The sequence below is a fragment of the Lithobates pipiens genome, unplaced genomic scaffold (genome assembly GCF_037356315.1).
Source record: "Lithobates pipiens isolate NorthernLeopardFrog02 unplaced genomic scaffold, aLitPip1_a1.2 Scaffold_3, whole genome shotgun sequence".
In the NCBI taxonomy this organism is placed as follows: domain Eukaryota; kingdom Metazoa; phylum Chordata; class Amphibia; order Anura; family Ranidae; genus Lithobates; species Lithobates pipiens.
This window is the reverse complement of record NW_027507790.1, coordinates 223,883,158-223,910,255: the sequence shown is the minus strand read 5'-3', so window position 1 is coordinate 223,910,255 and position 27,098 is coordinate 223,883,158. Positions and strand designations below refer to the sequence as shown.

Below are 27,098 nucleotides of genomic sequence, written 5' to 3'. Positions count from 1 at the left end.
CCGGGCAAGGCAGCAGTGGTTTCGTAAGAAGCATTTCAAGGTCCCGGAGTGGCCTAGCCCGTCTCCAGATCTCAACCCCATAGAAAACCTTTGGAGGGAGTTGAAAGGACGTGTTGCCCAGCGACAGTCCCAATACATCAATACTCTAGAGGAGATCTGCATGGAGGAATGGGCCAACATACCAGCAACAGTATGTGACAACTAGGGATGAGCTTCGAGTTTGAGTCTAACTCATGTTCGACTCGAACATTGCCTGTTCAGCAAACAGTGAACAATTTGGGCTGTTCGCAGCAAATTCGAAAAGCCGGAACACCCTATACAAGTCTATGGGAAAAATCGAAAGTGCTAATTTTAAAGGGTAATATGCAGGTTACTGTCCTAAAAAGTGTTTGGGGACCCGGGTCCTGCCCCAGGGGACATGGATCAATGCAAAAAAAAGTTTTAAAAACTGCCGTTTTTTCAGGAGCAGTGATTTTAATAATGATTAAAGTGAAACAATAAAAGTGTAATATTCCTTTAAATTTCGTAGCTGGGGGGTATCTATAGTATGCCTGTGAAGGGGCGCATGTTTCTGGTGCTTAGAACTGTCCCTGCACAAAGTGTCATTTGTGCAGGAAAAAAAGTCTTTTAAAATCACTTGCGGCTAAATTGTCGGCTCCCCGTAATACAGAGAACATTCAATGAGTGTTCTCTGTATTAGCTGACAATTCATTCATTCATTGATTAAAAAAAAAAAAAAAAAAAAGCGTGGGGGTTCCCCTAAATTCAATTACCAGGCCCTTCAGGTCTGATATGGATATTAAGGGGAACCCCGCATCAAATTAAAAAAAAAATTGACGTGGGGGTCCCCCTAAAAATCCATACCAGACCCTTTATCCAAGCACGCAACCTGGCAGGCCGCAGGAAAAGAGGGGGGGGACGAGAGCGCCCCCCCTCCCTCCTGAACCATACCAGGCCACATACCCTCAACATTGGAAGGATGCTTTGGGGGTCTGTGACCCCTCAAAGCACCTTGTCCCCATGTTGATGAGGACAAGGGCCTCATCCTCACAACCCTGGCCGGTGGTTGTGAGGGTCTGCGGGCAGGGGGCTTATCAGAATCTGGAAGCCCCCTTTAACAAGGGGACCCCCAGATCCCGCCCCCCCCTGTTTGAAATGGTAAGGGGGTACAAAAGTACCCCTACCATTTCACAAAGAAAGTGTAAAAATGGTTAAATAAGACAAACACACTTTTGAAAAATTCCTTTGTTAAAAAAAAAAAAAAAAAAAAAAAAAAAAAAAAAAATTCCAGCGGTGCTAATCCACTCTTGCTATCCAGCGACGAATCTCCGGGGTCCAGCGATGGATGATCATATCCAGCGACTGGGGATCTCTCAGTCCAGCGCTGTCCATACATCCGTCTTCTGTCTCCACTGCGGAGAACCCAACGCTGAAGTTTCTTATATTAGGAGGGCGGGGCCATCCGTCACCTGACCCCGCCCCCTCTGACGCTGGTGAAGGGAGCCAGGGGTTCCCCAGTGATGTGTGGGTGACCCCGCCCCCTCTGATGTAACGGAAACCTGGGTACCTGGTAATTGAATTTAGGGGAACCCCCACGTTTTTTTTTTTTTTTATCAATGAATGAATGAATTGTCGGCTAATACAGAGAACACTCATTGAATGTTCTCTGTATTACGGGGAGCCGACAATTTAGCCGCAAGTGATTTTAAAAGACTTTTTTTCCTGCACAAATGACACTTTGTGCAGGGACATTTCTAAGCACCAGAAACATGCGCCCCTTCACAGGCATACTATAGATACCCCCCAGCTACGAAATTTAAAGGAATATTACACTTTTATTGTTTCACTTTAATCATAAAATCACTGCTCCTTAAAAAACGGCCGTTTTAAAACTTTTTTTTGCATTGATCCATGTCCCCTGGGCAGGACCCGGGTCCCCAAACACTTTTTAGGACAGTAACTTGCATATTACCCTTTAAAATTAGCACTTTAGATTGTGAACGTTCGAGTCCCATAGACTTTAATAGGGTTCTAAAGTTCACACGAAGTTTAGGTCTGTTCGCAGGTTCTGGTGCAAACCGAACAGGGGGGTGTTCGGCTCATCCCTAGTGACAACCTTGTGAAGACTTACAGAAAACGTTTGACCTCTGTCATTGCCAACAAAGGATATATAACAAAGTATTGACAAAATACTTATTTTCCACCATCATTTGCAAATAAATTCTTTCCAAATCAGACAATGTGATTGTCTGGATTTGTTTCCATATTTTGTCTCTCATAGTTGAGGTATACCTAGGATGACAATTACAGGCCTCTCTCATCTTTTTAAGTGGGAGAACTTGCACAATTGGTGGCTGACTAAATACTTTTTTACCCCACTGTGTATATAAAATAATTACATCTATTAATATACAGTAATTGTGTGTGAAGATAGGAACTTATGTTCATTCCGCTGGCGGATAAAAATACCTCCAAGTGGGTGATTCAGCCCACCCGCAGCTACACAAAATAGGAGTGTCATTTTTGGAAACACTAATGTTTATTGTTTCCTTTGACATGATGATTGTCCATTTTATTTTCCCTCAAAGGTAATTGTGACAGTGAAAGGGAAACCCTCCCTGGAGATGTACAATGTCAGTCTCACCAAACTGAAGCCATTTACTAGGTATGAGCTGAGAGTGCGCTGCATGTCGGAGTCATCATTAGCTGGGTGGAGCAACTGGAGTGACGCTGTCGTAATCCAGACACATGAAGCCGGTATGACAACAAAATATGGAAATTTTAAAGTAATGTATAGAAATACAATTTATAAAATAAATAAAAAAAAAGAATAAATTACTTTAAAGGCTTATTTTTCAGACTCACAAGGAAGCCAAATGCGGTTGGCTGTCTGATGTGTCTGAGTTGCTTTGACTTTCCTTTGAGTTGCTTAAGGAGTTGCTTCAAGCCACTTCTGAGTTTTCTTTGATTGGTATAGGGAATAAGCTTTTAAGGTGGTGACATCCACCTATATATTTAAACAAATGTTCTGACACAAAACAGTCGATGTAATAAAGCCCAAAATCTGCAGATTTTAGGTCGTCCTTTTTTTTCGGATGTGTACATCAGCGCAGTTTTAAAAAAAAAAATATATATTTTTTTTTATTGTTTGAATTTTAATACGTTTGAGCCATATTTCCTCAAGACATAATCAGACTTTTTGCCGTCCCTAATGAAATGAGAACACATAATGCACCTGGTACCCAAAAACTAGATGATCTTCAGCCTAGGCTGTGAGCGACATAATGAAGGTCAGAACATCTTTTTGTTAATCATGCCATTCTTTTTTACTTAAAGTGGAACTTTAGTCAGAAAAGTCCTGCTAGATCACTTCAGACTGGCCCCTTTTGCAGGTATAGCTACAGTATGTAAAACATTAAAATGTTAAACATTATAAAAATATCATTAAAATGATACTGTTTAAAATCCAGCAATACGCTGTCTCACCCTGCTATGCACATGCTCAGTTGGCTCTCCATTTTTGGCTTTGGCCCGATAATTAGAACCACTAGAGGCTGATCTGACAGCCTAAAGATTTACTGCTGCTCAGGGGACTCTGGGCTTCGACCTCCAGCAAGGGGAAATAGAAGCAATGCTGGAGGCAATTTGTAGCACACATTAATTTTGGTAGCATAATTATTCATGTAGAATGTATGTTTCTTGTTAAAGAAGAGAAAGAAAAAAGAAAGAAAGAAAAGATGTTAAACGTTATTTTTGATAAGGTTGTTATGGGTAAACTTCCACTTTATATATAAAATGTTATTTGGTGAAGCTGGTATATGCCCTATTGATTCATTTGAAGTGTGATCTTTTATTATGATGAGTTTATTTTAAAATGTAAAATAAGATGAAAATCTGCGCTTAGGTCTAAGGGCAATAGGTGTGCAGCCTACCCTGCTAGGTCCCCAAAAGGAGACTAGAGTGTGAATAAAAATAAAATTAAGAGTAATATGACATTATTTATATAATGTAAACAAACAACAGACCCATATCACTAATGTGGTGTGACATACCATTAAGTGACGAGATAAAAATGTGCAACTAATGAATGTGATAAAAAATTGTAACCACTACTAAACCGTGATCAGTGACAAGCCTAAATCGCTAAAGTCGCTACGCTGTAAGAGGACATGGAGTGCAGCACTGGAGCATGGAAAGGGTCAATAATGCTTTCTTTTTTTTATTAAACTGGAGGGAGGTAAGGGATTTTAAAAGTACTTGTAGTTGGGCTTTAAGAAGGTAAGAGCTATAACGTGCAAAAGCCCAAGACCATAAGAGGATATGGAGTGCAGCATTGGAGCATGGAGAAGATGAGTACCTCTTACTTTTCTTTTTTTTTTAAATGGGAGGGAGGGCAGGAATTTAAAAAGTACTTGTAGTTGAGTTAAGAAAGCAAGAGCAATAAAGTGCAGGAGTCAATGGAGGCCAAACAAAAATAATAGTCCATTGGGTTAACCATTCTTAAAATGTAACTAAACCCATCAATACTCACCTGCCCTCAAGCGATGCAATTTACGCAACTCTCTCCCAATGCCGACATATTTTTCCTAGCTTCTTCCAAGTTTGGGATCTTCAGTCATTTTGATTGGCCAGACAGGGATGACTTAACTCCCGCTCAGGCACATGGGAGTTCAGTATTTCTGGCACCGCAGCAGTCTGAGAATGTACCCTGAGCAATGCATACTCAGTTCAGTGTATACTCTGCAGCAATTTGTGAGGAGGAAGGCAAGAAAACTTTATTATAGCAAGTCTCTTCTAAAAGCCTTCCTGCTCACAAATTCTCCAAATCAGGACTGATGAAATTTGAAATTCATCACATTGGTTGGTGGTGATGAGTTCCACCATTCTAAATGCAGTTACAGCACACTCTATGGATCATCGCTGCTCTCTGCAGTAAGAGGACATATGAACATTACGGATGAGCCGAACATCCCCCGGTTTGGTTCGTACCAGAACTTTCCAACGGACCTAAAATTCGCACGAACTTTAAAACCCTATTAAAGTCTATGGGACTCGAACGTTCGAAATCAAAAGGGCTAATTTTAAAGGCTAATATGCAAGCTATGCAACAGACAACACCAGCAATAAGGGGTATCTTCAGGTGTGTACTGTGCTGGAGGCACACAACACCCACGTTAACTCCTGCAGATGCCTGTATTAGAGAACAGCAATAAAGGGTAGATACAGGTGTATACTGCGCTGGAGGCACACAACACCCACTAACTCCTGCAGATGGCTGTATTAGAGAACAGCAGCAATAAAGGGTAGATACAGGTGTATACTGCGCTGGAGGCACACAACACCCACTAACTCCTGCAGATGGCTGTATTATAGAGCAACAGCAATAAAGGGTAGATACAGGTTTATACTGCGCTGGAGGCACACAACACCCACTAACTCCTGCAGATGGCTGAGAAAAGAACACACTGTCCCTGCCTATGTAGCTCTTTCCCTGCACGCCAACACACTACACAAGGCCGCCACACTGGCAGCCTTATATAGTGTGGGGCGTGTACTAAACCCCCTGAGCTATAATTGGCCACAGGCACCATGCCTGTGGCCAATTATGGCTCTCCTTGTTGCCGGCGCTGTGATTGGCCAAGCATGTGGGGTCACAGTGCATGCTTGGCCAATCATGAGCCGGCAATGCACTGCGATGGCATAGTGCATTGTGGACCGTTCGTGCCACATGAATTTGGTGCGAACGGTCCACAAAGTTCTGAATTTGCCGAACAGACGAAGGGCCGATGTTCGAGTCGAACACCAAGCTCATCCCTAATGAACAATATAGACACAGAGTCGTATTAATGAAATATGCAAAAATCACTCCCCTTCAGGACTTCTCTAATTCTTTATTTTTTTATAGCACCGTCAGCTGCACTTGATGTTTGGAGAGAAATTCAGCCTAATGAATATGGACAGACTGTGACGGTTTACTGGAAAGTAAGTACTTTAGGACTTTATCTTCTCAGATATCATTGAGTTTTGGTAGAGGAGAATGTGCAATGATTTCTTTGGGTCTGTGCCCCCAGCTCTGCTCACATGCTGCATTTACTATTATTCATAAAGGAAATACCAGGAAATGATACAGTACTGTACAATAAAACGTAAAAAAACAAACAAACCAAAAGTTTATAAAACATGTTTTAGGGAGAGAAGAGGGACCACAATGGCAGTCTCACCCTCCCCGCTGTGGTTTTCATTTATTTTTTCGTAGGCCTCTTGCACGCTGCAGCTTGAAAAAGTTTTTTCATTTTTTTTACTGAGCTAAAATACAGCCCATTCATTGTACATCAAATCTTGCTGCCAGCTACTACCATGTGAAGTTATAGCCATGCATTGCTTCCTCATTTCCTGACAAACTCTATCCTCAGAATTGCTCCCTAGTTGTGTACCAACTATGCTGACAATACTCCTGCTGCTTGTCCTTGATCTAGTCATACTTTTATTAAGATCAATGACACGTTATCACAATTGATACTGCCAGGTGCCACATAACGAGGGGTCACTTTGGGGTCCTATCAAAATTATGCCATGGGGCTGCATGATCTGTAGTTATTCTACTGTGTGTTAGGGTTTTGAATTGTCTTAGAACTCTTCCTGATCTGTGTGTTGAGTAGTATTATGGTCATGTGTTTCAAATCCAGTTGGCTTTGTGTAATTTTGTAACTTAATTTGTGTTTTAGCCTCCTCTGGGTTTCATGGCCAATGGAAAAATTTCTCACTATAATATTAAATGGTGGCCAATTGATGGCAGTGTCATAGCCAATAAAACTAGAGTGCCTGCTCAGCAGAACAGTTACAGTATGGACCTTGGAAGACAAGCTCATGCCATCTGTATCACAGCAGAGAATGGGGCTGGTGTGTCTCCAGCTGCTGAGATAAACATCCCAGGAACCAGCAGGAGTGGTAAGTGCTTATTTATTACTCAATAGGAAGTACATTTGCAATTGAAAGTGCCTCCATTCTAAATACTAACGCCCCTTTCACACTGAGGCGCTTCTATACCGCCAGTAAAACACTATGCGCTTTTGAAGAGCTTTCCATTCATTTCAATGGAGAGGGGGCGTTTTTTCGCCACCTTACCAGTGCACTACCCCAGTGTGAAAGCATTCATTGATTTTAATGGAAATAGGTTTTCGTGAGCTTTTCAGGTGCTTTTTTTTTGCGTGAAAGCGTCTGAAAAGCGCCTCAGTGTGAAAGGGGCCTAAGAGACATAATTGCTTTAAAGTGGATGTAAACCAACTCTCATCCTTTCTAAACTACTGCAATATTGGTTATCTAGAAGGATATACATGCCTCCTGCATGTATACTTATCTGTCAAATGTCTCCCCTCTGTCTGCTATGAGACCCGAAAAACTGCAGATTTTGTGGGTGGGTCTGTTTTCCAGCACTCAGTGGGTGGAGTCGTGATGTTAGTAGACTCCCCGCCCACCTTCTGTACTCCCCTTAACATGCATTTTCTCCTGTGTATTTCTTACACTGAACGTCTGCTATGATCACTAACATCCAGTCAAAACCCAGAAAAGTCCCCACATGACTTCAGCATGCCAAATCATGCTGAGGTGTGGAACGGCCAATCCTTGCAGAACAGCAGAAGAAAGGAGTGGGAGGGAATTAAAAAATAATGCAATAATTAAAAAATAATAATAATCTCTTAGGCTAATGCACGAGATATGTAAATCACCTGTCACTCACAGCAAGGGGGAGGATTTGACAAAGTTTTTCTCTGTTTGTCAAGATTTATCTCACTGAACAATAAAAGAGGATTGCTCAGGGCTGGATTAACTCGGTGTGGCAAGACTGAGCTCAAATGATAGGAAATCGTATACTCTATATTATGACATAAAAAAATAATAATTCAGGTTTACATCCACTTTAAATCAAAAGGTGTAATAAGGAATAATTAGCTAGTTTACTTTAAAAAAAATATATATATATATATCTGCGCTATGAGGCAAGCAAAAAAAAAGGCATCATTCAATTTCAGATCTTTTTTTAACTTGCCTTCCATAAGCAAGGCTTCTCATGCAAGATCATCCAAAGTCATAAAGAGATCTATTTACACTCAAGCTGCCCAAACAATAGACCGCAGAGAGGAGATTAATCTCTCCTATGGTTTGTCCTGTAGCACCAACTAATTACAGTGTTATCCAAGGAGGACAATAAAGAATGGGCTAAACATTTCCAAAGAGCTTAAATTGTGATTTTTAAATGATGGTAGCCCAGGCTGGAAACTTTATGTGCAGCCAGATTGTTACCTGGTTGTAGTGGAGTCACTTGTACGTGCAAAAGTCTGGCTCTGTATTTGGGTTACAATTTTACATCCATCTAGCCATCCAGGAGTCAATCTGTTAGCTGCTGTTTCTATATACTTTTACCAAATAGTAGATGTTCTTGTGCACTGTTTGCAGGCAATAAAGTGGACACAGAACAGACAGAAGGCAAAGATGGGGAGATCAATGTAATGTGGAAACCAGTCCCTTCTGTGCGTGGATATGTAGTAGAGTGGTGCAACTCTCCCAGGTCTTCACACTGTGATCTTCAATGGAAAAAGTATAATTCGAGCATCCACAGAGATGTCATTCGTTCTGGTAAGAATGTAAAAAATATTCAAGTCAGTAAAGCTCAACTAAAGTCACATAAATAGATAGACATCATACTAACAAGAACAACAACATGAAGAATTTCCATAGTCTTAACACATAACACATACATCAGTCGTGTAGGGCAGCCTTTTTCAACCAGGGTGCCCAGGCACCATGGGGCACCTTCAGGTTTCTCCAGGCATGCTTTGGCAAAATGCCTACAATTCCTCAAAAATTGTATACAAGCCAGTGGGTGGGTGGATGAAGCCTGCTTTTTAGTTACACAAAGCCACGTTTTTATTATGCACCATCACAACCCTCTAGCGTACTAACAGCCAATAAAGTAATTGGTTAAGGAGAACTCTGGGCACCTGCACTGCCCTCCCCGTCAGCACTGAGGGAGGGAAACTGATGTAGAAGAGAAACATTAGAACACTAGGCAGTGCCAGTTTGCAAAGGTATATTTTCTTCAGAAGAAAAAATCACCTCTGACGTTGGATGTCCTACATCCGTTAATGTTGCTACATTATGTAAAACTAGTTAGTTACGTTTTTTACATGTTAGAATGGGGTGCCCCGAAATTGTGCATCATTTTAAAGGGTGCCTTGATCAATAAAAAGGTTGGAGAAACAGTCTAATAGGCACTCTGCAAAGTAACAGAGCTGGTCAGACACTTTTCTGCAATACATGCTTGTCTGGGGGGTGTGGCTATTACTCAGCTCTGCCAGCATAGAGCACTGCAGTGTGAAAACAGTAGCACTTTCAATGATACAAAAGTATTTTAGGGCATTTTCTAGTAGAAAAAAAAGGGGGGGGGGGAAATCACAAGTAAAAAGGTGGGTGACTTCTATTGATCTTTACATACTGATTCTTGAAAATTAAATTACTTTTCTCAGTCATTAGGGTTGACAGAAGCTTGATATTCAGAGCGTGGTTGACAAAGTCATAGAGGTTTATAGCTCTGTTTTCTTTTCACAGCATCATTTCAGCCTGGGGTTAGATACAATTTTCATATTTATGGATCTAAAGAAGATGGGGAGCACTTACTAGGGAAACTGACTGGGTATACTGAGGAATTGGGTAAGTAAAAGAATATTGGGTGTAATTAATGATGCACACCAAAGAGCATTAAAATGGTAGTCCAACAGATTAATTTTTTTTTAGAGCAACTGATGTCTGATTGGTTGTTGTGGGTCACTGCCCTTTTTTAGCTGTGTTTTTCCTATTGGTCAGCCCACCCAAAAATATAATGAAAATATAAATATAAAAAATATATATATTATAAAAATAAATATATTGAATATGTGGGGGGAGGCTGGTGGGCTGACAATATATTCCTATACCTCCTGAGGGCTTCAGCAATGAGATCTTCCAGCTGGAATTTCCACGTCTACAATCTTTCACTGAGGAGTCTCAATATCTCTTCATTACCTATACAGTAAAATAAAATAAATATTCAGTAGAGAAATTCCTTTGTAAGAACCACTCAGAAGCACTTGAGCGCCCTGGCAGCCCTGGAACCCTAATGCAGAAAAAAAGACGTAGAACTGAAAGCAAAACTATTTGTAATTTTGGATAGAGTAAGGGAGGGTATAACCCCTGTCATATATTTTTTTTGGCATCTGTGTCCCATTGGCGAGATTTCTCCTCACTTCCTGTCCCATAGCCAAACAGGAAGTAACAGGAAAGACCTTTCAAAGTGAGGGAATTTGTGGTTATCAGGGTTAACAGAACTAGTGACCCTAGTTGGTAGAATTGGAAGATTTCCCCTCTGTTCCTGTTCTGGTGACAACCCAAAATTAGGCATTTTCTTTTGTTGAGAACGGTAATTGGGCAAAACAGAGAGGGTGAATCTCTCTGAGAGGTCACTGACAGCAGTAAAAATCTGCAAGGTGTTTTTAATTCCTCTCCACTCTACAAAACAAAAAAAAAACAAAAAAAGTTTTGCCTTCAGTTATAATATAATTTCCCCCCCCCATCCTACCTCCCAATTAGTTCATCAAAATGCTAAGTTGACTAAATGTCCAATAGGGAGTTTCCAGAGGTAGGAGAGAGCAGCTGTCTTGGCAATAGTTGATATTTGCACATGAGAGCATCCTGAGCTTCAGTTACCTCAGGACACTTGAGAAGTTAGGTGAAGGTACATTCCGATCCCTGTGGACATTGTGTTCCTTTTATGATGGCAGTTTAAGGACATTGAGGTAAGGAAATATTTACTAAAGTGATTGTAAACTCTTACATATACCCAGTGAAGTGACTGGCCTCAGGTGATACACAGAGATGAAACAAATCCTCCTATCTGCAAGTCCACTCTTTTCTACATCTGTCTTCAACTTATAAAGCTTCTGTCAGAAAAAGGGTGTGGGAAGCTGAAGTCGCACTCAGCAGAGCTCAGTGAGGAGAGCTCTGACAGCTGATTGGGTGCTCTGACAGCCCCCTCTTCACACTGTAACAGAGCTGAGGCTGTCAAATAGCTGGAGATCTCTCCCGTCACAATTTTTCTCTTGGTGTCAGGAAAACTTGTCAGAACTGATTCATGTTGACAGCAGAGGAATGAAGCAACCGACAAAACTGACACTTAGTGCTCCTAACTGAGACAAGTACACACTATAGAGGGATATGCTTTGTTCGTATTTCATGTCTGAGAGTTACAGCCACTTAAAGCTGATCATCTGTCAGACCTTTCATCAGTAATGGCAACAGATCTAGTAACTATCCAGTTTCCAATGTATAGTATTTATCCATCGTCTTTTGAGGTGGGTGCTATGTTTATCAAAGTATATTACGTTTAAAATGGCAGCAGTGTTTGCAATTTGCACTACATGCATCAATTGCTTTTGTACCCACGGTATTGCTTGTTGCTGCTCAGTGGTGATATTCTCATATTATTTATAGATTTAATGAGTAGAGATAATAAAGCTAAGAGAAATTTAAGCCAAATCTGCTGAACTCTATCTCTTTCTAAACCAATTCTTTCATTGTATCCCTTGCCCCAAGGCTTTATAGTGACTTCCCCTGACCACAAAGACAGTAATAGGAAACAAGCTAATTGTGGTCTTCATTTATCTCCGGTTATTGCAATATTTACACTTGAACTACTACTAAAACGGTGATTTTGCGGTCAAAACGTTACTATCCTGTAAGCGATTCTTCTGCATTCAGGAGAGGAAGGTTAGGGGAGATTAAACCTCCCCTAACTGCAGCAGCTCCAAAACAATCCTAAAAGCCAGTGTGTACATAGCCTTTTATGGAGTGGAGTTTAGGAGTTTTTGCAAAAAAACGCCAAATACTCCTAAACTCAAGTTTAAGAGCTGCTAGTGTACATGGGGCCTTATAGTTGTCCACTGAGAGCACAAGAGGAACTAGATCCCCTGTCCCTTTGCTTAGAGGTATAGCAACCAAGCAGTGCAATCTCTACTCGCTGCCTATAAGAAGATTTAAGCATGAAATATGAAGGACTCGCTGATTTTAGCAGCGCACCATAGTGTGTTCATTTTGGTTATATTTATAGAATTTGATAGATTGCAGTCCCACCATTTTGTAACAGTGGTTTTATTATATGTTTGTTCAAGATTTCACACCAGCTTGAAAATCATTGTAACAGCAAAGTTTTCGTCATGAATGGGCACTATATTTTTTGCAAATCGAACTTTGTTTATGATGCATCTCACATGTAGTATGTAAACCAAATTATGTTATAGTGTCTTCAAAGAAGCCAAAAGCTATTACTACGAAGATTGATGCCAATTCTCTGACTCTGGACTGGTCTCCTTATCCAACCGATGAGACCCAAGAAGGATTTGTAATGGGCTACATCATCTACGTGAAAACTTTAGGAGGCAACTGTGAACTGGATGCATCTAATGATCACATTCATTTAGGCAAGTTGCCGATGAGGTCTATATTCAGTCATTCACAGAAAATTCTGTTTAATATATTATATAAAATAAAAACTAGTTTTAATTTTAGCCTACCGGAGAATGCATGTGTTTTACAGTAATGTTTGCTAAAAATCTTTGAAATGTAAATGAGATAGTCAATATAAATAGGTTTATTTCTTATTAAAACTAGATTTTCAATTCAAAGAGTATATCCATCAAGATTAGATTTTTTAATTTTCACTGAGAACTGTTGGGTCAACCAAACACTGGCTTTCAAGTCTCAGTTAGATCCAAGAGAATAGATTTTTTTGCCCCTGTAAATGGCATACTTTTACGAGTTACATGTTGATGTATATCTAAAGCCTACACTTTTTTTAAAGTTTTGAGTGGAATCTGGAAGGGTTAGAACTTCTGCTAGGTATTTATTGCTGTCTGTATTCATGTTGGGGGGGGGGGTCCGTGCTTTTAGCCTTGGTAACTGTTGTCACTGGTATAAAAGGTGATGGCAAACCCAAAATTTTACGGTTGTATGTGTCAGCATTTCACATCACAGCCTCCCCCCCTTCCCTTTACATTAGATTCCCCCCTTCATGTCAGAGGTCCCTCTTTCACATAGGAGTCTCCCCACCACATAAAAATTCCCCTATATATCAGAGGCCCCCCATCACCACAGAATCCCTCCATCAAAGTCAAAAAGCCCCATCACATCAGTCTCCCCAACACAGAGTCTGCCTTGGATCAGAGATTAATGAGAAAACTGGATCTCGGGCTGGCAGTTCCCCAGGGCAGCCCAAATCTCACCCCAATTGAGAATCACTGAAGAAAGTTGCTTAATATGACAGCCAACAAGCATTTTCTCAGGAGGGCTCAGTAATGGAAGCTTACAGCTTTCTCTGATGACATGTTTTAATTTGGAGATGTGAATAGGATGGAAGGATATAACAAAGCTGAACTTACAATCTAGTCTTTCAATACTTTTTATAGATGGTCTGGAAGTTTGCATGTTTTTCATTAAAGACCCAGAAATAACGAATGCTACCATCCGCCAACTAAAACCAAGTACAGAATATCAAGTGGCCGTTGTGGCTGTTACAGGCGGGGGTGAAACTGACAAAGAATTTACGAAGGCTTCCACACAAGCTGACGGTGAGTATATCTAAGGGATAGTTACAGGACCACGAAAATATTGTATTATGATAACAGCACATGGTTTATACCAGCAGCACTGTTCTACAAAGGGGCGCCAGACTCAGCTTTCAATGAGTTTTTTTTTCAAGCACATGATTAGAGCCTGAGGCTCTAATTAGCTTGAAAAAAGTTGGGCTCGGAATACAGAGCACTGACCGCCCTGAACCCACCAACATCAACTTCTCCTCCTGGCCAATCGGGGCAGGGAGGAGAAGCCACGGCACTGGAGAGGAGGGTGGGAGTAAGGACATGGGGGGGTTTGTTTGCGGCCCCCCCAAAAGAGTTTAGCACCGGCCGCCACTGTTTTATACAGTATCCCACAAAAGTGAGGACACCCTGCACATTTTTGAAAATATTTTGTTATATATTATATTTTTATGTAACAGCACTGAAGAAATTACACTTTTCTACAATGTAAAGTAGTGAGGGTACAGCTTGTATAACAGTGTACATTTGCTGACCCCTCAAATTAACAACACACAGCCATTCATGTCTAAACCGCTGGCAACAAAAGTGAGTACACCCCTAAGTGAAAATGTCCAAATTGGGTACAATTAGCCATTTCCCCTTCCCGGCGTCATGTGACTCGTTAGTGTTACAAGGCCTCAGCTGTGAATGAGGAGCAGCTGTGTTAAATTTGGTGTTATCGATATCACACGCTCATACTGGTCACTGGAAGTTCACCATGGCACTTCATGGCAATGAACTCTCTGAGGATCTAAAAAAAGTAATTTTTGCTCTACATAAAAATAGCCTAGGCTAAAAAAAGATTGCCAAGACCCTGAAACTTATCTGCAACACGGTGGCCAAGACCATACAGCGGTTTAACAGGACAGGTTCAACTTAAAACAGGCCTCGCCATGGTCGACCAAAGAAGTTGAGCGCTTGCACTAAGCATCATATACAGAAGTTGTCTTTGGAAAATAGACGTATGAGTGCTGCCAGCATTGCTGCAGAGGTTGAAGGGGTGGGGAGGTCAGCCTGTCAGTGCTTAGACTATACACCACAATTGGTATGCATGGCTGTTGTCCCAGAAGGAAGCCTCTTCTAAAGATGATGCACAAGAAATCCGGCAAACAGTTTGCTGAAGACAAGCAGACTAAGGACATGGATTACTGGAACCAAGATAAACGTATTTGGTCCAAATGGCCTCAAGCATGTGTGGCGGCAACCAGGTGAAAAGCAAAGACAAGTGTGTCTTGCCTACACTCAAGCATGGTGGTGGAAGTGTCATGGCCTGGGGTTGCATGAGTGCTGCCGACACTGGGGAGCTACAGTTCAATGAGGGAACTATGAATGCCGATATGTACTGTGACATACTGAAGCCAAGCATGACACCCTTCCCTTCAGAGGCTGGGCCGCAGGGCAGTATTCCAACATAATAACAACCCCAAACGCACCTTCAAGATGACCACTGCCTTGCTAAAGAAGCTAAGGGTAAAGGTGATGGACTGGCCAAGCATGTAACCAGACCTAAACCCTATTGAGCATCTGTGGGGCATCCTTAAATGGAAGGTGGAGGAGCGCAAGGTCATCCACCAGCTCTGTGATGTCATCATGGAGGAGTGGAAGAGGACTCCAGTGGCAAACTGTGAAGCTCTGGTGAACTCCATGTCCAAGAGGGTTAAGGCAGTGCTGGTAAATAATGGTGGCCACACAAAATTTAAACACTTTGGGTTCAATTTGGACATTTTCACTTAGGGGTGTACACACTTTTGTTGCCATCAGTTTAGACATTAATAGCTGTGTTGAGTTATTTTGGAGGGAACAGCAAATGTACACCGTTATACAAGCTGTACACTCACTACTTTACATTGCAGCAAAGTGGCATTCCTTCAGTGTTGTCACATGAAAAAATAGAATAAAATATTTACAAAAATGTGAGAGGTGTACTCACTTTTGTGAGCTACTGTACGTGTACTAGCATAGTATATGGAAGAAAAAAAAAAAGAACCTTAAACCAAAGAAAGATATAAGATGGTAGTCAGATGTATACGTACAGTGCAACTTATGGACATAGAGCATATAGAGCATACGTGTGCATGCGGCAGTCATGTCACAAGACAACCCCAATGCCAGTCCAGCCTCAGGAGCAGGGCCAGACTGGGAATAAAAACCAGCCCTGGAAAAAATATACCAGCCCCATAGTATTATTATACCAGCCCAACATCATAACGTCATTTCCTGTTTCATGAAAGAGAAAACCATGCATTTTAAAGCGCATTTGAAGAATGTATTATATATACATAGAAGGCAGATATGAAAGCACATAGGGCCATATAGCAAATTCCAGTTAAAAGTGTTAAAATTGGTCCATCATCAAAGGGCATCCCAGGAACGGGGGGGGCGACGACTCGGTTTCCAGCAGAGGCCACCTTCCACGGAAAGAATGGGGGGGGGGGGGGTTACTGATATAAGGGGGAAACCTTTATATGTGTGCCCTCTTATATTATTGTATTCACTCTCCCCTTACATCAGTAACCCCCCCCCCCCCCCCAGACTTGCCTGGTGGTGCTTTCACTGACCTCATCTCAGGTGCACTCTGCAGGGCTCAGTTAGACGGCTCCAGGTTGGTGGCTCTGGTTTTATCCTATAGTTTCCTCTCCACAGTCCACACATGTTTCATGTCTGACTTCTCCCATGACCCCCATCCCGGCTCTCAACTACTCTGAAGACATGATATAAGAAAAGAGATGGTCAGAGGTTGCAGACATGATACAAGTGATGTTTAGCGACTGATAGAATACAAGAGATGGCTATAGACTTAGGGCATGATACAAAAGAGGGCTAGAGACTGAGGACATGATACAAGAGATGGCTAGAGACTGAGGACAGGATACAAGAGATGGGTAGAGACTGAGGACAGGATACAAGAGATGGGTAGAGACTGAGGACAGGATACAAGAGATGGGTAGAGACTGCAGGCATGATACAGGAGGTGTCAAAGGCTGCGGGCATGCTACAAGAGATGGCTAGAGACTGAGGACATCATACTAAAGATGGTCAGAGACTGCAGATATAGTACAAGAGATGGCCAGACTGCAGACATGATACAAGAGATCAATGCAGCCTCACCAGTGCCCATCAAGTAGCCTCACTGTGCCCACCAATGCAGCCTCGCTGTGTCAAACCAATGCAGTCTTGCTGTGCCAACCAATTGCAGCCTCACTTTGCCAACCAATTGCAGCTTATGTGTGTCTACCACTGCAGCCTCTGTGTGTCCACCAATTACAGCCTCACCATGCCCACCAATTGCAGCCTCACTGTGTCCATCATTGTAGTTTCATGGTGACCATCAATCCAGTCCTGCTGTGCCCACCAATGAAGCCTTGCTGTGCCCACCAATCGCAGCCTCTCTGTGCCCACCAATCGCAGCCTCTCTGTGCCCACCAATCGCAGCCTCTCTGTGCCCACCAATCGCAGTCTATGTGTGCCCATCAGGGCAGCCTGTCTGCCCACTAATGTTAGCCTTACTATTTTCTGGTAAACACACCGCTCTCCTCCATCTGTCCCCTGGCGCTCATATATCACGGAGCTGGGTCTGTGTGCAAGGTCCCGCCCCCTAGACCGGCTCCTGTGACAGTAGATTGAACCAGTGTTCCGCCTCTAACACGAGCCGGTCCAGGGGGGCAGGACCTTGCACACAGGCCCAGCTCTGTGATATATGAGCGCCAGGGGACAGAAGGAGGAGAGCGCTGCAGTCGCAGCTAAAATCGGCCCCAGGGCAGGTGGCCTACCAGGAAATTTCCCAGTATCCCGGTAGGCCAGTCCAGCCCTGCTCAGAAGGACCAATGGTGACTAGCCAGAGAATCTAACATGCCCAATCAGCTGCTCTGCAAAAAAAGTTCAAATGTAACATTGTCCCACTGAGCAATAACCAGTGTGCTTGTTTCACATATTTCAGACTAAAAAAAACCCTTGTTTCTTTTGTAGCGGGAGCAATAATTACATCCATCCTCCTACCTGTGATTATAGTATCGGTGATGGGGGTAATGCTACTCATTGCAGGATGCTGGAAAAGGGCATGGTAAGTGCTTATTGGGTTAATAAAATACATTACATATACAAGTCTTTCTCAACTTTAGTAACTATTTATTTATATATATTTTTTGCAGGTTAAAAGAAACATGTTATCCCAATATTCCTAAACCTAACAAGAGCAAGGCTCTCTCCTTCAGTTCAGAGAAGGTAAATGGTTTATACTATTTGACTATCTCTTCAATAGGGGCATGTACAAAGCAGAGGTGATAAGCAAAGAGGAAATTTCCGTGAGTGCTGAATTTTCAATAATTAAAAGGGGTTGTAAACCCTTGTGTTTTTTCACCTTATCACATCCTATCCTTTTTTTTTTTCTTCATTTTTTGTATTGTTTTATGAAAAAACAATAAAAACGATTTGATTGAAAAAAGAAAAAGAGAACCCCAGGCCAGCCTATAATCCTGAGAGATGAAGTAATATAGATACCAGTAATGTGTCTCCTTTAAGAGCAAAATAGCAATGTTCAACAGGCAGGGCTTTGCGATTGTCTTCACCGGCAGTTGGAGCTTAAAGAAACAAGAATTCCTTAGTGTGACCCAGTGATGGAAATCAAGGCAAAACAGCTGGTTCTGACTTTTAGCAATCCTTTAGGCAATCCAGATAAAGGTTGTCTGTGCAGAGTGTTCAGAGTGTGATATCAATAGCTGATAACTAGAGTTTTGTGCAAGTACCCTCTCACCAATTCCAAGAACGTTCCCTAACCTTCTGATGGATTATCAAACGATTCTCCTTCCTCCTGATGGGCGATCAAATGAGTCTCCTTACTGCATGCGGGCAGAGAAAACGATCGGTCTGCTGGATCAGTGAGCCGACTCTGATGCATTCAGCGATGCCGCCGGGGCACCCCTCAGGTAGCACGCAGCGTCTGACCCACTGGGGCTGTGTACCGCATGGTAGGCTGCGGTCTTTTCACACACAGCGGGGAGCACCATGGGGGTCTGTCGTGGAGCTGCAGCACAGAAGGTTTTTCACCTTAATGCATAGAAGGCATTAAGGTGAAAAACCTTAAGACTTTACAACCACTTTAAGCTTATGGCTGTGCGAGGGCTGCGTTTTTCCACACAGGAGTTCTGTGCAGGCAGTCCCATTCATTTCAGTTGGGACACAGCAGCTGCACAGACTTGCACATCTGTATGGGTACAGGGATAAGTTGGGGCCATGTGCCCACACAGATGTCAAATTGTGAGCAGCGGCTGAACAGACAGTAGCTTTGTCCCAATAGACATGAATGGTACACTTGCTCATCCCAAGCGTGCAAACACGGCCCTTGCTCAGGCATAAAACCTAAGAATAGTATGCTGGAAATGCAGCATTAAAAATAAAGACATACGGTATATGCACCTTTTATTTTAATAGCTGGTAACATTTTCTAATAGTTGTATGGTTGCAATGCAAACTTATATGCTTTAATACTTTTTGGGTCACTGACCTGAAATGGTCAGAGAAAGTCAGAAGTCTTTATACGCATATTTGGTTTCAGTGACTCAAAGTAAAGAAGGCAGAAAGCCAGCAAAAAATCCAGGCAGGTAGCATCTACCGATGGAGAATTTAGCATTCCTGTGAGCAATTAATTCTTTTTGTTTGCCAGAGATTACCACACACTGCCTATTATCACAGCTGGCCTTTGCTGAAGCCACATGTCAGAGTTATACTTCCCTCTATCTTTCAACAAAACGCAATCGTTTGCAAAAGCATCAGAAAGATGAGCTGTCTCTGTTGCTCATGTTGCCGTCCGCAGTGAAAATGTGAAAGGATTAACATTAATCAACACCTGAGTTTTTCTTTCAGAAATTTGGATCAAGAGACACTTTTTCTTCTTTTAGGGCTACTTGACGTGTGTCCACTAACCTTTGAAAAGCGATCATCAGTGGATCGCTTTTTGGAGGGCAGTAGAGCAGTGGCTGGCAGATGTTCAGAAGCAATCTTGCGGTCTCCTGAATTTTTTTTTTTCTGGGAGGGAAGTGGAGGGTTTTTTCTTTTTTCCAAACCAAGCGATTTTGGTGTGAAACACATACAGTCAACTGATGGCAACACCTATTTTTTTTTTTTTTTTTAGCTATTTTCTTAGAGGTTGTAAACCTCAAACATGAAATATGAATAAAGAATATCCCTTGAGGCTGGGTTCACACTAAAAGCACGGAGTGGCTCACAGCAGGAGTCCGGTGCATCTCCATTCCATTCCTAAGCACAAGGGGCGGGGTCACCGGGTGATGTCACGTGGTGACCCCACCCCTTATGTTGTCACAGTCCCAGCATTCCTCGGGACTATCATCTGGGGGCCCCCGGATTCCGATAAACCCCCCACCCGCAGACCCCGACAACCAATGGCCAGGGTTGTCGGGAAGAGGCCCTTGTCAACATGGGTGGGGGGGGCCGCAAGGTCGTGCCCGCTGGCCACGTGAACTCTATGTCCGCCGGTGTTCCACGATCGTGTAAACAAGGCATTTTCCTGTTCTGCCTAGTGACATGACAGGATCTACTGCTCCCCGTCATCGGAAGCAGTGATCACTGTTATGTCAGTGGTAGCCCACTCCCGCAGTTAGAATCACTCCCTAGGACACACTTAACTCCTTGATCGACCCCTAGTGCATTTTTATAGCACTGATCGCTGGATAAATGACAAAAAGTCCCAAAATAGCATCTAAAGTGTCCCATGTGTCTGCCATAATGTTGCAGTCACAGTAAAAATCGCAGATCGCCATTACTAATAAAAAATAATTAAAAAAATATCATAAATCTATCCCCTCTCTTGTAGATGCTATAACTTTTGCACAAACCAATATACGCTTATAGCATTTTTTTTCCAAAAAATATGTAGAATAATAAATATCTGCCTATCTGCTCTGGTCAGGAAGGGGGTAAAATCTTCTGTGGCTGGCAGCATTCCGAACCCTGAGGTATTCAGGGTGTTATCTGGCCTCACATTTTAGTGTAGCGGGACGCTGGAGAACGACTGCAGAACTGACGGACCCGTCTGGCCCATACCGACTGGATTTTTTGAGAACAGCACAACTGCGCCACTTTTTAGACACTCTGACGCCGCCTAGGGCCGCGTCCCCATCTCCCACACCCATAGAAGATCTATGCTCCAGGACGGGGTTGGTGGCTCATACTCTGTCCTTAACCTACACATTACTTAACGTACCGCCGGAAGGATATCAGCTCCCAAGTCTCATTAAATGGGAAAGGGAACTGAATTGCACATTCATAGACCTTCAGAAGCAGAAAATTGTGCTGTTTACGCACAAATCGTTAATCTGCACTAAGGTGCAGGAGACGAATTACAAACTCCTCTCGAGATGGTATAGGACCCCAGTAGTTTTGCGTAAATTCTCCCTGGAGGTGTCTGATGAATGCTGGCGCTGCCAGGAAGAGAAGGGGACTTTGCTGCACATTTTTTGGTCCTGCCCTAGACTTAGATGTTTTTGGGAGGGGGTCCGTCGGATCATGCAGGGATTCACTGATTATGTGATCCCGGATGATCCAGCAATCTTCCTACTTCATGCAAACGACATACCCACACGCTTGTATAAGAAGTCTTTGATAAGACATTTGGTAGATGCGGCGAAGGCATGCATTCCCCTCACCTTGGAAATCTCCACTCCCACCCACTCTGCATACTTGGGTCAGGAAAGTCAAAGACGTTAATAAGATGGAGGACCTTGTCCTGACGAGCCAACACAGACAGGAGTTATATGCCAAGTCATGGCAGCTTTGGAACGTATTCAAATTCTCACAAGAGGGGCAGGCCCTACGGGAGCCCCTAGTTCACCCACCGTGAAGTGGATGATATCGTGAATTATTGTCCGAATGTTTATCTAACCTGAGTATACTGGACACCCATGCTCGTGGGTACCCCCCCACCCCGCCCCCCTCAATCTCCTTCCTCATGCCCCCCGCTAGACCTTTACTTCCCCTCCCCACTTTCCCTTCTATTTACTGTTTTGCTCTCTAGCTTTGCCTGCCTTGGCACATCAGGGCTCTGTTGGAGTTCCTGGGCTTTCTTATATCCTTTTACAATCTAAGAAAACGAAAGGAGGGATGGACCTAGCCGGACCTAAACGGCGCGTTGTTGCATGTTGATATCAGGACATACCTGTGTTACAGTTGTATTATGTTATGTACTCAGATTGTCGCTACTTTTTACTGTACTGTGACTGTTTTGATTTTGTACATGTGGTGACCGGTTTGGTCCTTTCGTCCAAATACAAAAAAAAAAAAAAAATCTTCTGTGGCTGAAGCGGTTAATTTGGCTAATGCATTGATGCAGCTCACACATACACAGTTTCATACTGTGTAAGTTTAATACAATAATACTACTATAATACAATTTTTCCCCTTTACTCTCTAGACATGGAAAACCTGTACCAATTTGTACAAAATTTACAAAAATACTAGTAATCATACAGCTGGAAATGTAAAGTGCAGCGCTAAAATATGTGATTCAAGATGATACAAAAGTGTATAGAACATGTGATAACAAAGTGCAAATGTGAAAAACCAGCTGTAACTATTGTATAATAATAATATCATATGTGACCAACACAATGCATAAACACACAGATTATGCTGTAAAGTGCAATAGCATATAAAGCACCAAAAATAAACATTACAGATGCGAAGAGTTCATAAATGGCTGGAATTAAAGATCACTTGTTGAATCAAGGATCCACTGAAAGGATGGCCTAAGCGTCTCCCACCAGAAGCCTCCACAAACACTGGGTGATCATATGAGTGATCATATCAGAGATCCTTAATACCAGGAAATGCAGATATCCACTATTGGAGTCTTTGTGTCTTTGAATATCTGCATTTCCTGATATTGAGGATATCTGATCATCACCCAGTGTTTGTGGAGGCTTCTGGTGGGAGAGGCTTAGGACATCCTTTCAGTGGAACCTTGATCCAACAAGCGATCTTCTTCTTTGAATTCCAGACATTTATGAACTCTTCACTTCTACACTGTTTATTTTTGGTACTTTATATGCTATTGCACTTTACAGCATAATGTGTGTGTTTTATGCATTGTGTTGGTGACACGATATTATTATTGTACATTTGCACTTTATTGTAATCACGTTATATACAATTTAGTATCATCTTGAATTGCATAATTTTTAGCACTGCACTTTACATTTTACTTTATAGCCCAATATCTGGGTTATAGTGTTCAGCTGCTGTTTTGTTTATGTTTTCACTAAGAGTGGATATAATTTTACACTTCTACAGGTGGAAATATCTTACATGGTACCATAGCGCTTGAGTCAGTTCTATTGCTTGCAAGTATCTCCCCATATATAGGTAGCCTAAGAGGCTTTTACGAGTGGTCTGCTAAAAACAAAGGAGTTGATTTACTAAAACTGGAGTGTGCAAAAATCTGGCACAGGTTTGCATGGCAGCCAATCAGATTCTAACTTCAGCTTGTTCAATTAAGCTTTGACAAAAAAAATCTGGATGCCGATTGGTTAATATGCTGAGCTGCACCAGATTTGGCACTTGTAGAGTCTGGATTACCAATTTTGGCATCCAAAACAGCACTTATTATGATCATTTCATTTTTATATAGAATATTTTCTTGATGCAGTGATCTTAACGTAGTTAATAATATTGTGACTGTGTAAATATGATTCTATGGGATGGCTGTTTCCACTAATGACTTACAGGGAAAAGCCATCTCTTTGATCCCTACCATCTGTAGGCATAGGTGTATATCTACTAATGGTAAATCTAGCAAGGTTCTAAAATGCATTTTATTGGGTTTATTAACAGGGACCAACATGTATTCGTGTCCTACCAGACGTTAGTGGACCTCAGAAGGTGGAATGCGTTTATGTCCTGGAAAAGACAGATATTATTCATAATCTGAAAGAGAACAGTGATCAGCAAAAAGAAGTGATGTATTCCACCATCCAGAGACCTGCTAATACTAGCACTGCAGAAGCCTCTGGGGACATGTACATTGCTGAAAGCATTGAAAATGAAAGCCCTCTTAATCAAACAGAAGAGCTTCTATACAAACCACAGTCACAGTCACCCACCTACCTAGAGTTCTTCAATGAGAACTACCTCAGGACTTCAGATGACTCGTATGAGGAGAGCCTTGGATACAGACCTCAGATGGGATCCCTCCAGTTATATCAGTCTTCTTGCAATGATCCAAATGGTGAGAACTCACAGGATACAGTCTTGGAGTCGGGACATAGTTTAAGTCTTCCTGCTATTGAAAACGAGCCAGTGAGTCCAACATCCGTAAACTCTACTTCATTCATACTCAAAGATTGATGGAATCCTCCATACTTTGCAGCAGGCACAGTTATATCTGTGCAGCTAAAAGAATTCTGTGGGGGGTGGACATTCAGTACAGCTATAGAACAAAATGAATTGTTGGCATTAAGAGAACATCTTCTACCAGGTATTCGTCATGCACTGTTAGAATTAAAAAAAAAAATGTGAGCTCTCTTTACTGTAAGGAAAAAGAAAAGACTGGACTTGCACTATTGTTGAAAAGACTTATACTAAGTGCTCCGAGATACTGTTACTACCTACTTGTGTGCTCAGGTATATTTTACACCCTTACAGCAATTTTGTGAACCCAACCTGAGATTTAGAAGGAGCTTTAGGAGCACAACATACCACACTGCTGTACAGTGATATGAAAGAAGCGTCACTTTGTGAAATCCACACAAAAAATAGGGGGATGATTGATGTAAAGTGCGCACCACACCGTTCCCTACAGCTCGAACGGAGAGCTGCCTTCATACTAAACCACTGCGGTTTAAAGTGTGGGCAATGGGAACTGGCCCTAATACAGGAGGTTTATTACTGACCAGATTGCCAGGTGAAAATAGAGGGAAAACAAAAAACAAAAACAAATGCAGCCACCACCGCTAATAGTTGGTAAGCTGCAATATAGTAAATTTTTGGTTTAATTCCGCTTTAATGTCTCCTGAGGTTTACGGAAGCTCCTTTCAAATATCCTGGGTGTGTTTCATGCCAAAGAATGGCCCCTCATTAGCTCCAACATGTTATTTTATTTTTTTTATACAAAAAGACCGTGGAGGAAATAAAAAAAATTAAATAAATTTAACGCTTTGCCGTTGACTGTATACCGTACATAGATGTGGCAGAGAATGAAGTGGGTCATCTTCCATGGGGTCGCATATATGCATGCGTACATATTTTTGTGCTGGGAGTGCACCTCCAGCACAAAAATCAGGCTCTCACCAAGAGCCCCAGGTCTTGTACTAATGATAGGCAACCAGGAGATCTGGTTTCCAATCGCCTGCGATAACCTCTGATTGGCCATCACAATGATCAGTCGCAACACAGCCTGTTCTTGTGTGTTTTTTCCTCTGAACGGAGAGAAAAATACATTGTATATGTGAACAAAAGTGTGTGTAAACAAAAAAGAAAAAAGAAAAAAATAGCAGCTAGATCAGGGTGTGATCTAGGTCAGTGTCATGGTCGAGGATAAGTGTATTTTAGCTTAGATTCAGAATTTTTTTTTTTTTTAAATAGTATCAGTTTAAGGCTGGATTCACGCCTATGCAGTTTTAGTGCTTTTTGCATTTTGCAGATTTGCACTACAGTCCATTTAACATTGTTTCCTATGGAACACATCCTGTAGCGCAAATCTGAAAAATGCAAAAAGCACTAAAAATGGATAGGTGTGAATCCAGCCTTAGGCAAGATAAAAAAGCAAAATGCACACTATTTTTTCTGGATCCTACTACAGGTACATACACATATGTGGTATCACTGCGATCGCCAGGAGAATATTTTTTTTGGGGGGTTTATCTATGGTGGTAGTTTTATGGTAATAGTAAGAAATCTACAGCTAAAAAAAAAAACACTTTTGTACTATTTTGGGCCAGTCGTCCTTCGATTAAAAAGGAATTGTAGCTATCCATTACCATTTACCACCAAATGAAAGCGTCATTTCTCCTAAAAAAAAGGTATAATGCACTAAGTAGTATAACGGATGTCAAAATGGCAACATTATGTTCAGGCGTTAGGATTTGTTTTACCCATAGTCATGAAAGGTTTAAAAGTAAGTGTCAACAAATGTAAAAATACACAAAAATAAATAAAATTCAAAAACATTAAATTAACCGCACTAAAAACCCCCTCTCCCCAAAAAAAAGACCCCACACCCCCTAAATAAAAAATTTCAGGTTGTGGAGAGGGTGGGTATGTTGGACGCTCTTAGAGTGCCTTTGACAGGTCCCTTAGCATTATTAACCCCCACAGCACCAGAATATTACAGCTGTGAGGGATGGGGGTGGCGTGGCGGGGCAGAGGATTTAAACTATGACAGGTGGAACCAGCACAAGGGAAGCTTTGTAACAAATGTAAGCTCCATCGCTTGCGCTGTTTTTCTTTTAAGTTTTACCCAAACTTAGGCTTTAAAAAAAAAAAACTTACACTAAGAGGAATATGAAGACTATCATGCTGACCTCTTTCTGAAAAATATTAGTTTTCAGGCTGCTTCTAAAATGTATACTTTCCAAGTCACTGACACACATTAAAGCACAAAATCAGAAGGGTTGAATTACTAAAGTAAAAAAAAAAAAAAAAAAATGCTCGCTTTGCAAGGGAAATTTTTTTTTCTCCTTGCTTTTGATTCGGTATTCTTCCCAAAGAATATTTTCACCACATTCACCAAGCTAAAGAAAAATTCCCTAGCAAAGGGAACAGCCTACTTGCCTTTAGTAAATCAACCCCATAACTTAAAGTCAGAGCTCCTGATCACGGACTCCTAAAGTACTAAAGAGGAACTATACTTACGGTACCTTGATTTCTGCGATGTGGTGTTCTGGAGCGCCCCACCAGCGGCTGACATCTTTGGGCGGCTGACTCTTGGGTATCGATCACCGGCCGCTGTCATTGGACGGGCAGAGATGATGTCACTCCTGTACATGTGTGGGAGTGCAGTCAACTCAGCATTGCCTAATCAGTACATTGGGCTGTGTGTGTGCAGCACACTGTAAAGGGGCAGACAGGCAGGTAAGTAACAAATGCAGAAGAGACTTACCATGTCTCTTCTGCATTAAAACTCATGCTTGTTTGTCCATGTTTTGTTTTCATTAAGTTCCACTTTAACATGATAGCCAGGAACTAGTATTTAAAAAAAAAAAAAAAGAAGAGGTAAGCAAAGGCAGCTTCTAGAATCATCAATATAGATTTCCTGTAAAGCAAAATCACAGATTTTATTTTTGAATCCCAAACAAAAAGCTGGGATATACTGTATACACTGTTCATATGCATTATTCCAAATATTTCATGCATTTGTATTTTATTTTTGTACTTAAACTATATCAAATATTGTTACATTTTGCAATAAATGACTGATTTGCCAAGAAA

The 27,098-nt window shown here is 41.8% G+C and overlaps 1 protein-coding gene across 2 annotated transcripts in view; it reads left to right on the top strand.

Annotated features, from left to right (window-relative positions):
- The window catches only part of OSMR (oncostatin M receptor), an 86,637-nt gene extending 59,758 nt beyond the window's left edge, over window positions 1-26,879 (top strand). For both annotated transcript variants that reach the window (XM_077462827.1, XM_077462826.1), the window contains exons 9-18: window positions 2,589-2,757; window positions 5,906-5,982; window positions 6,726-6,948; window positions 8,455-8,634; window positions 9,607-9,708; window positions 12,330-12,509; window positions 13,494-13,655; window positions 17,631-17,724; window positions 17,813-17,885; window positions 23,505-26,879. In XM_077462827.1, the coding sequence (XP_077318953.1) occupies window positions 2,589-2,757; window positions 5,906-5,982; window positions 6,726-6,948; window positions 8,455-8,634; window positions 9,607-9,708; window positions 12,330-12,509; window positions 13,494-13,655; window positions 17,631-17,724; window positions 17,813-17,885; window positions 23,505-24,017 (1,773 nt within the window). In that variant the 3' untranslated portion in view covers window positions 24,018-26,879. The remainder of the gene's footprint in view (window positions 1-2,588; window positions 2,758-5,905; window positions 5,983-6,725; window positions 6,949-8,454; window positions 8,635-9,606; window positions 9,709-12,329; window positions 12,510-13,493; window positions 13,656-17,630; window positions 17,725-17,812; window positions 17,886-23,504) is intronic.
- Window positions 26,880-27,098: the final 219 nt, after the last annotated feature.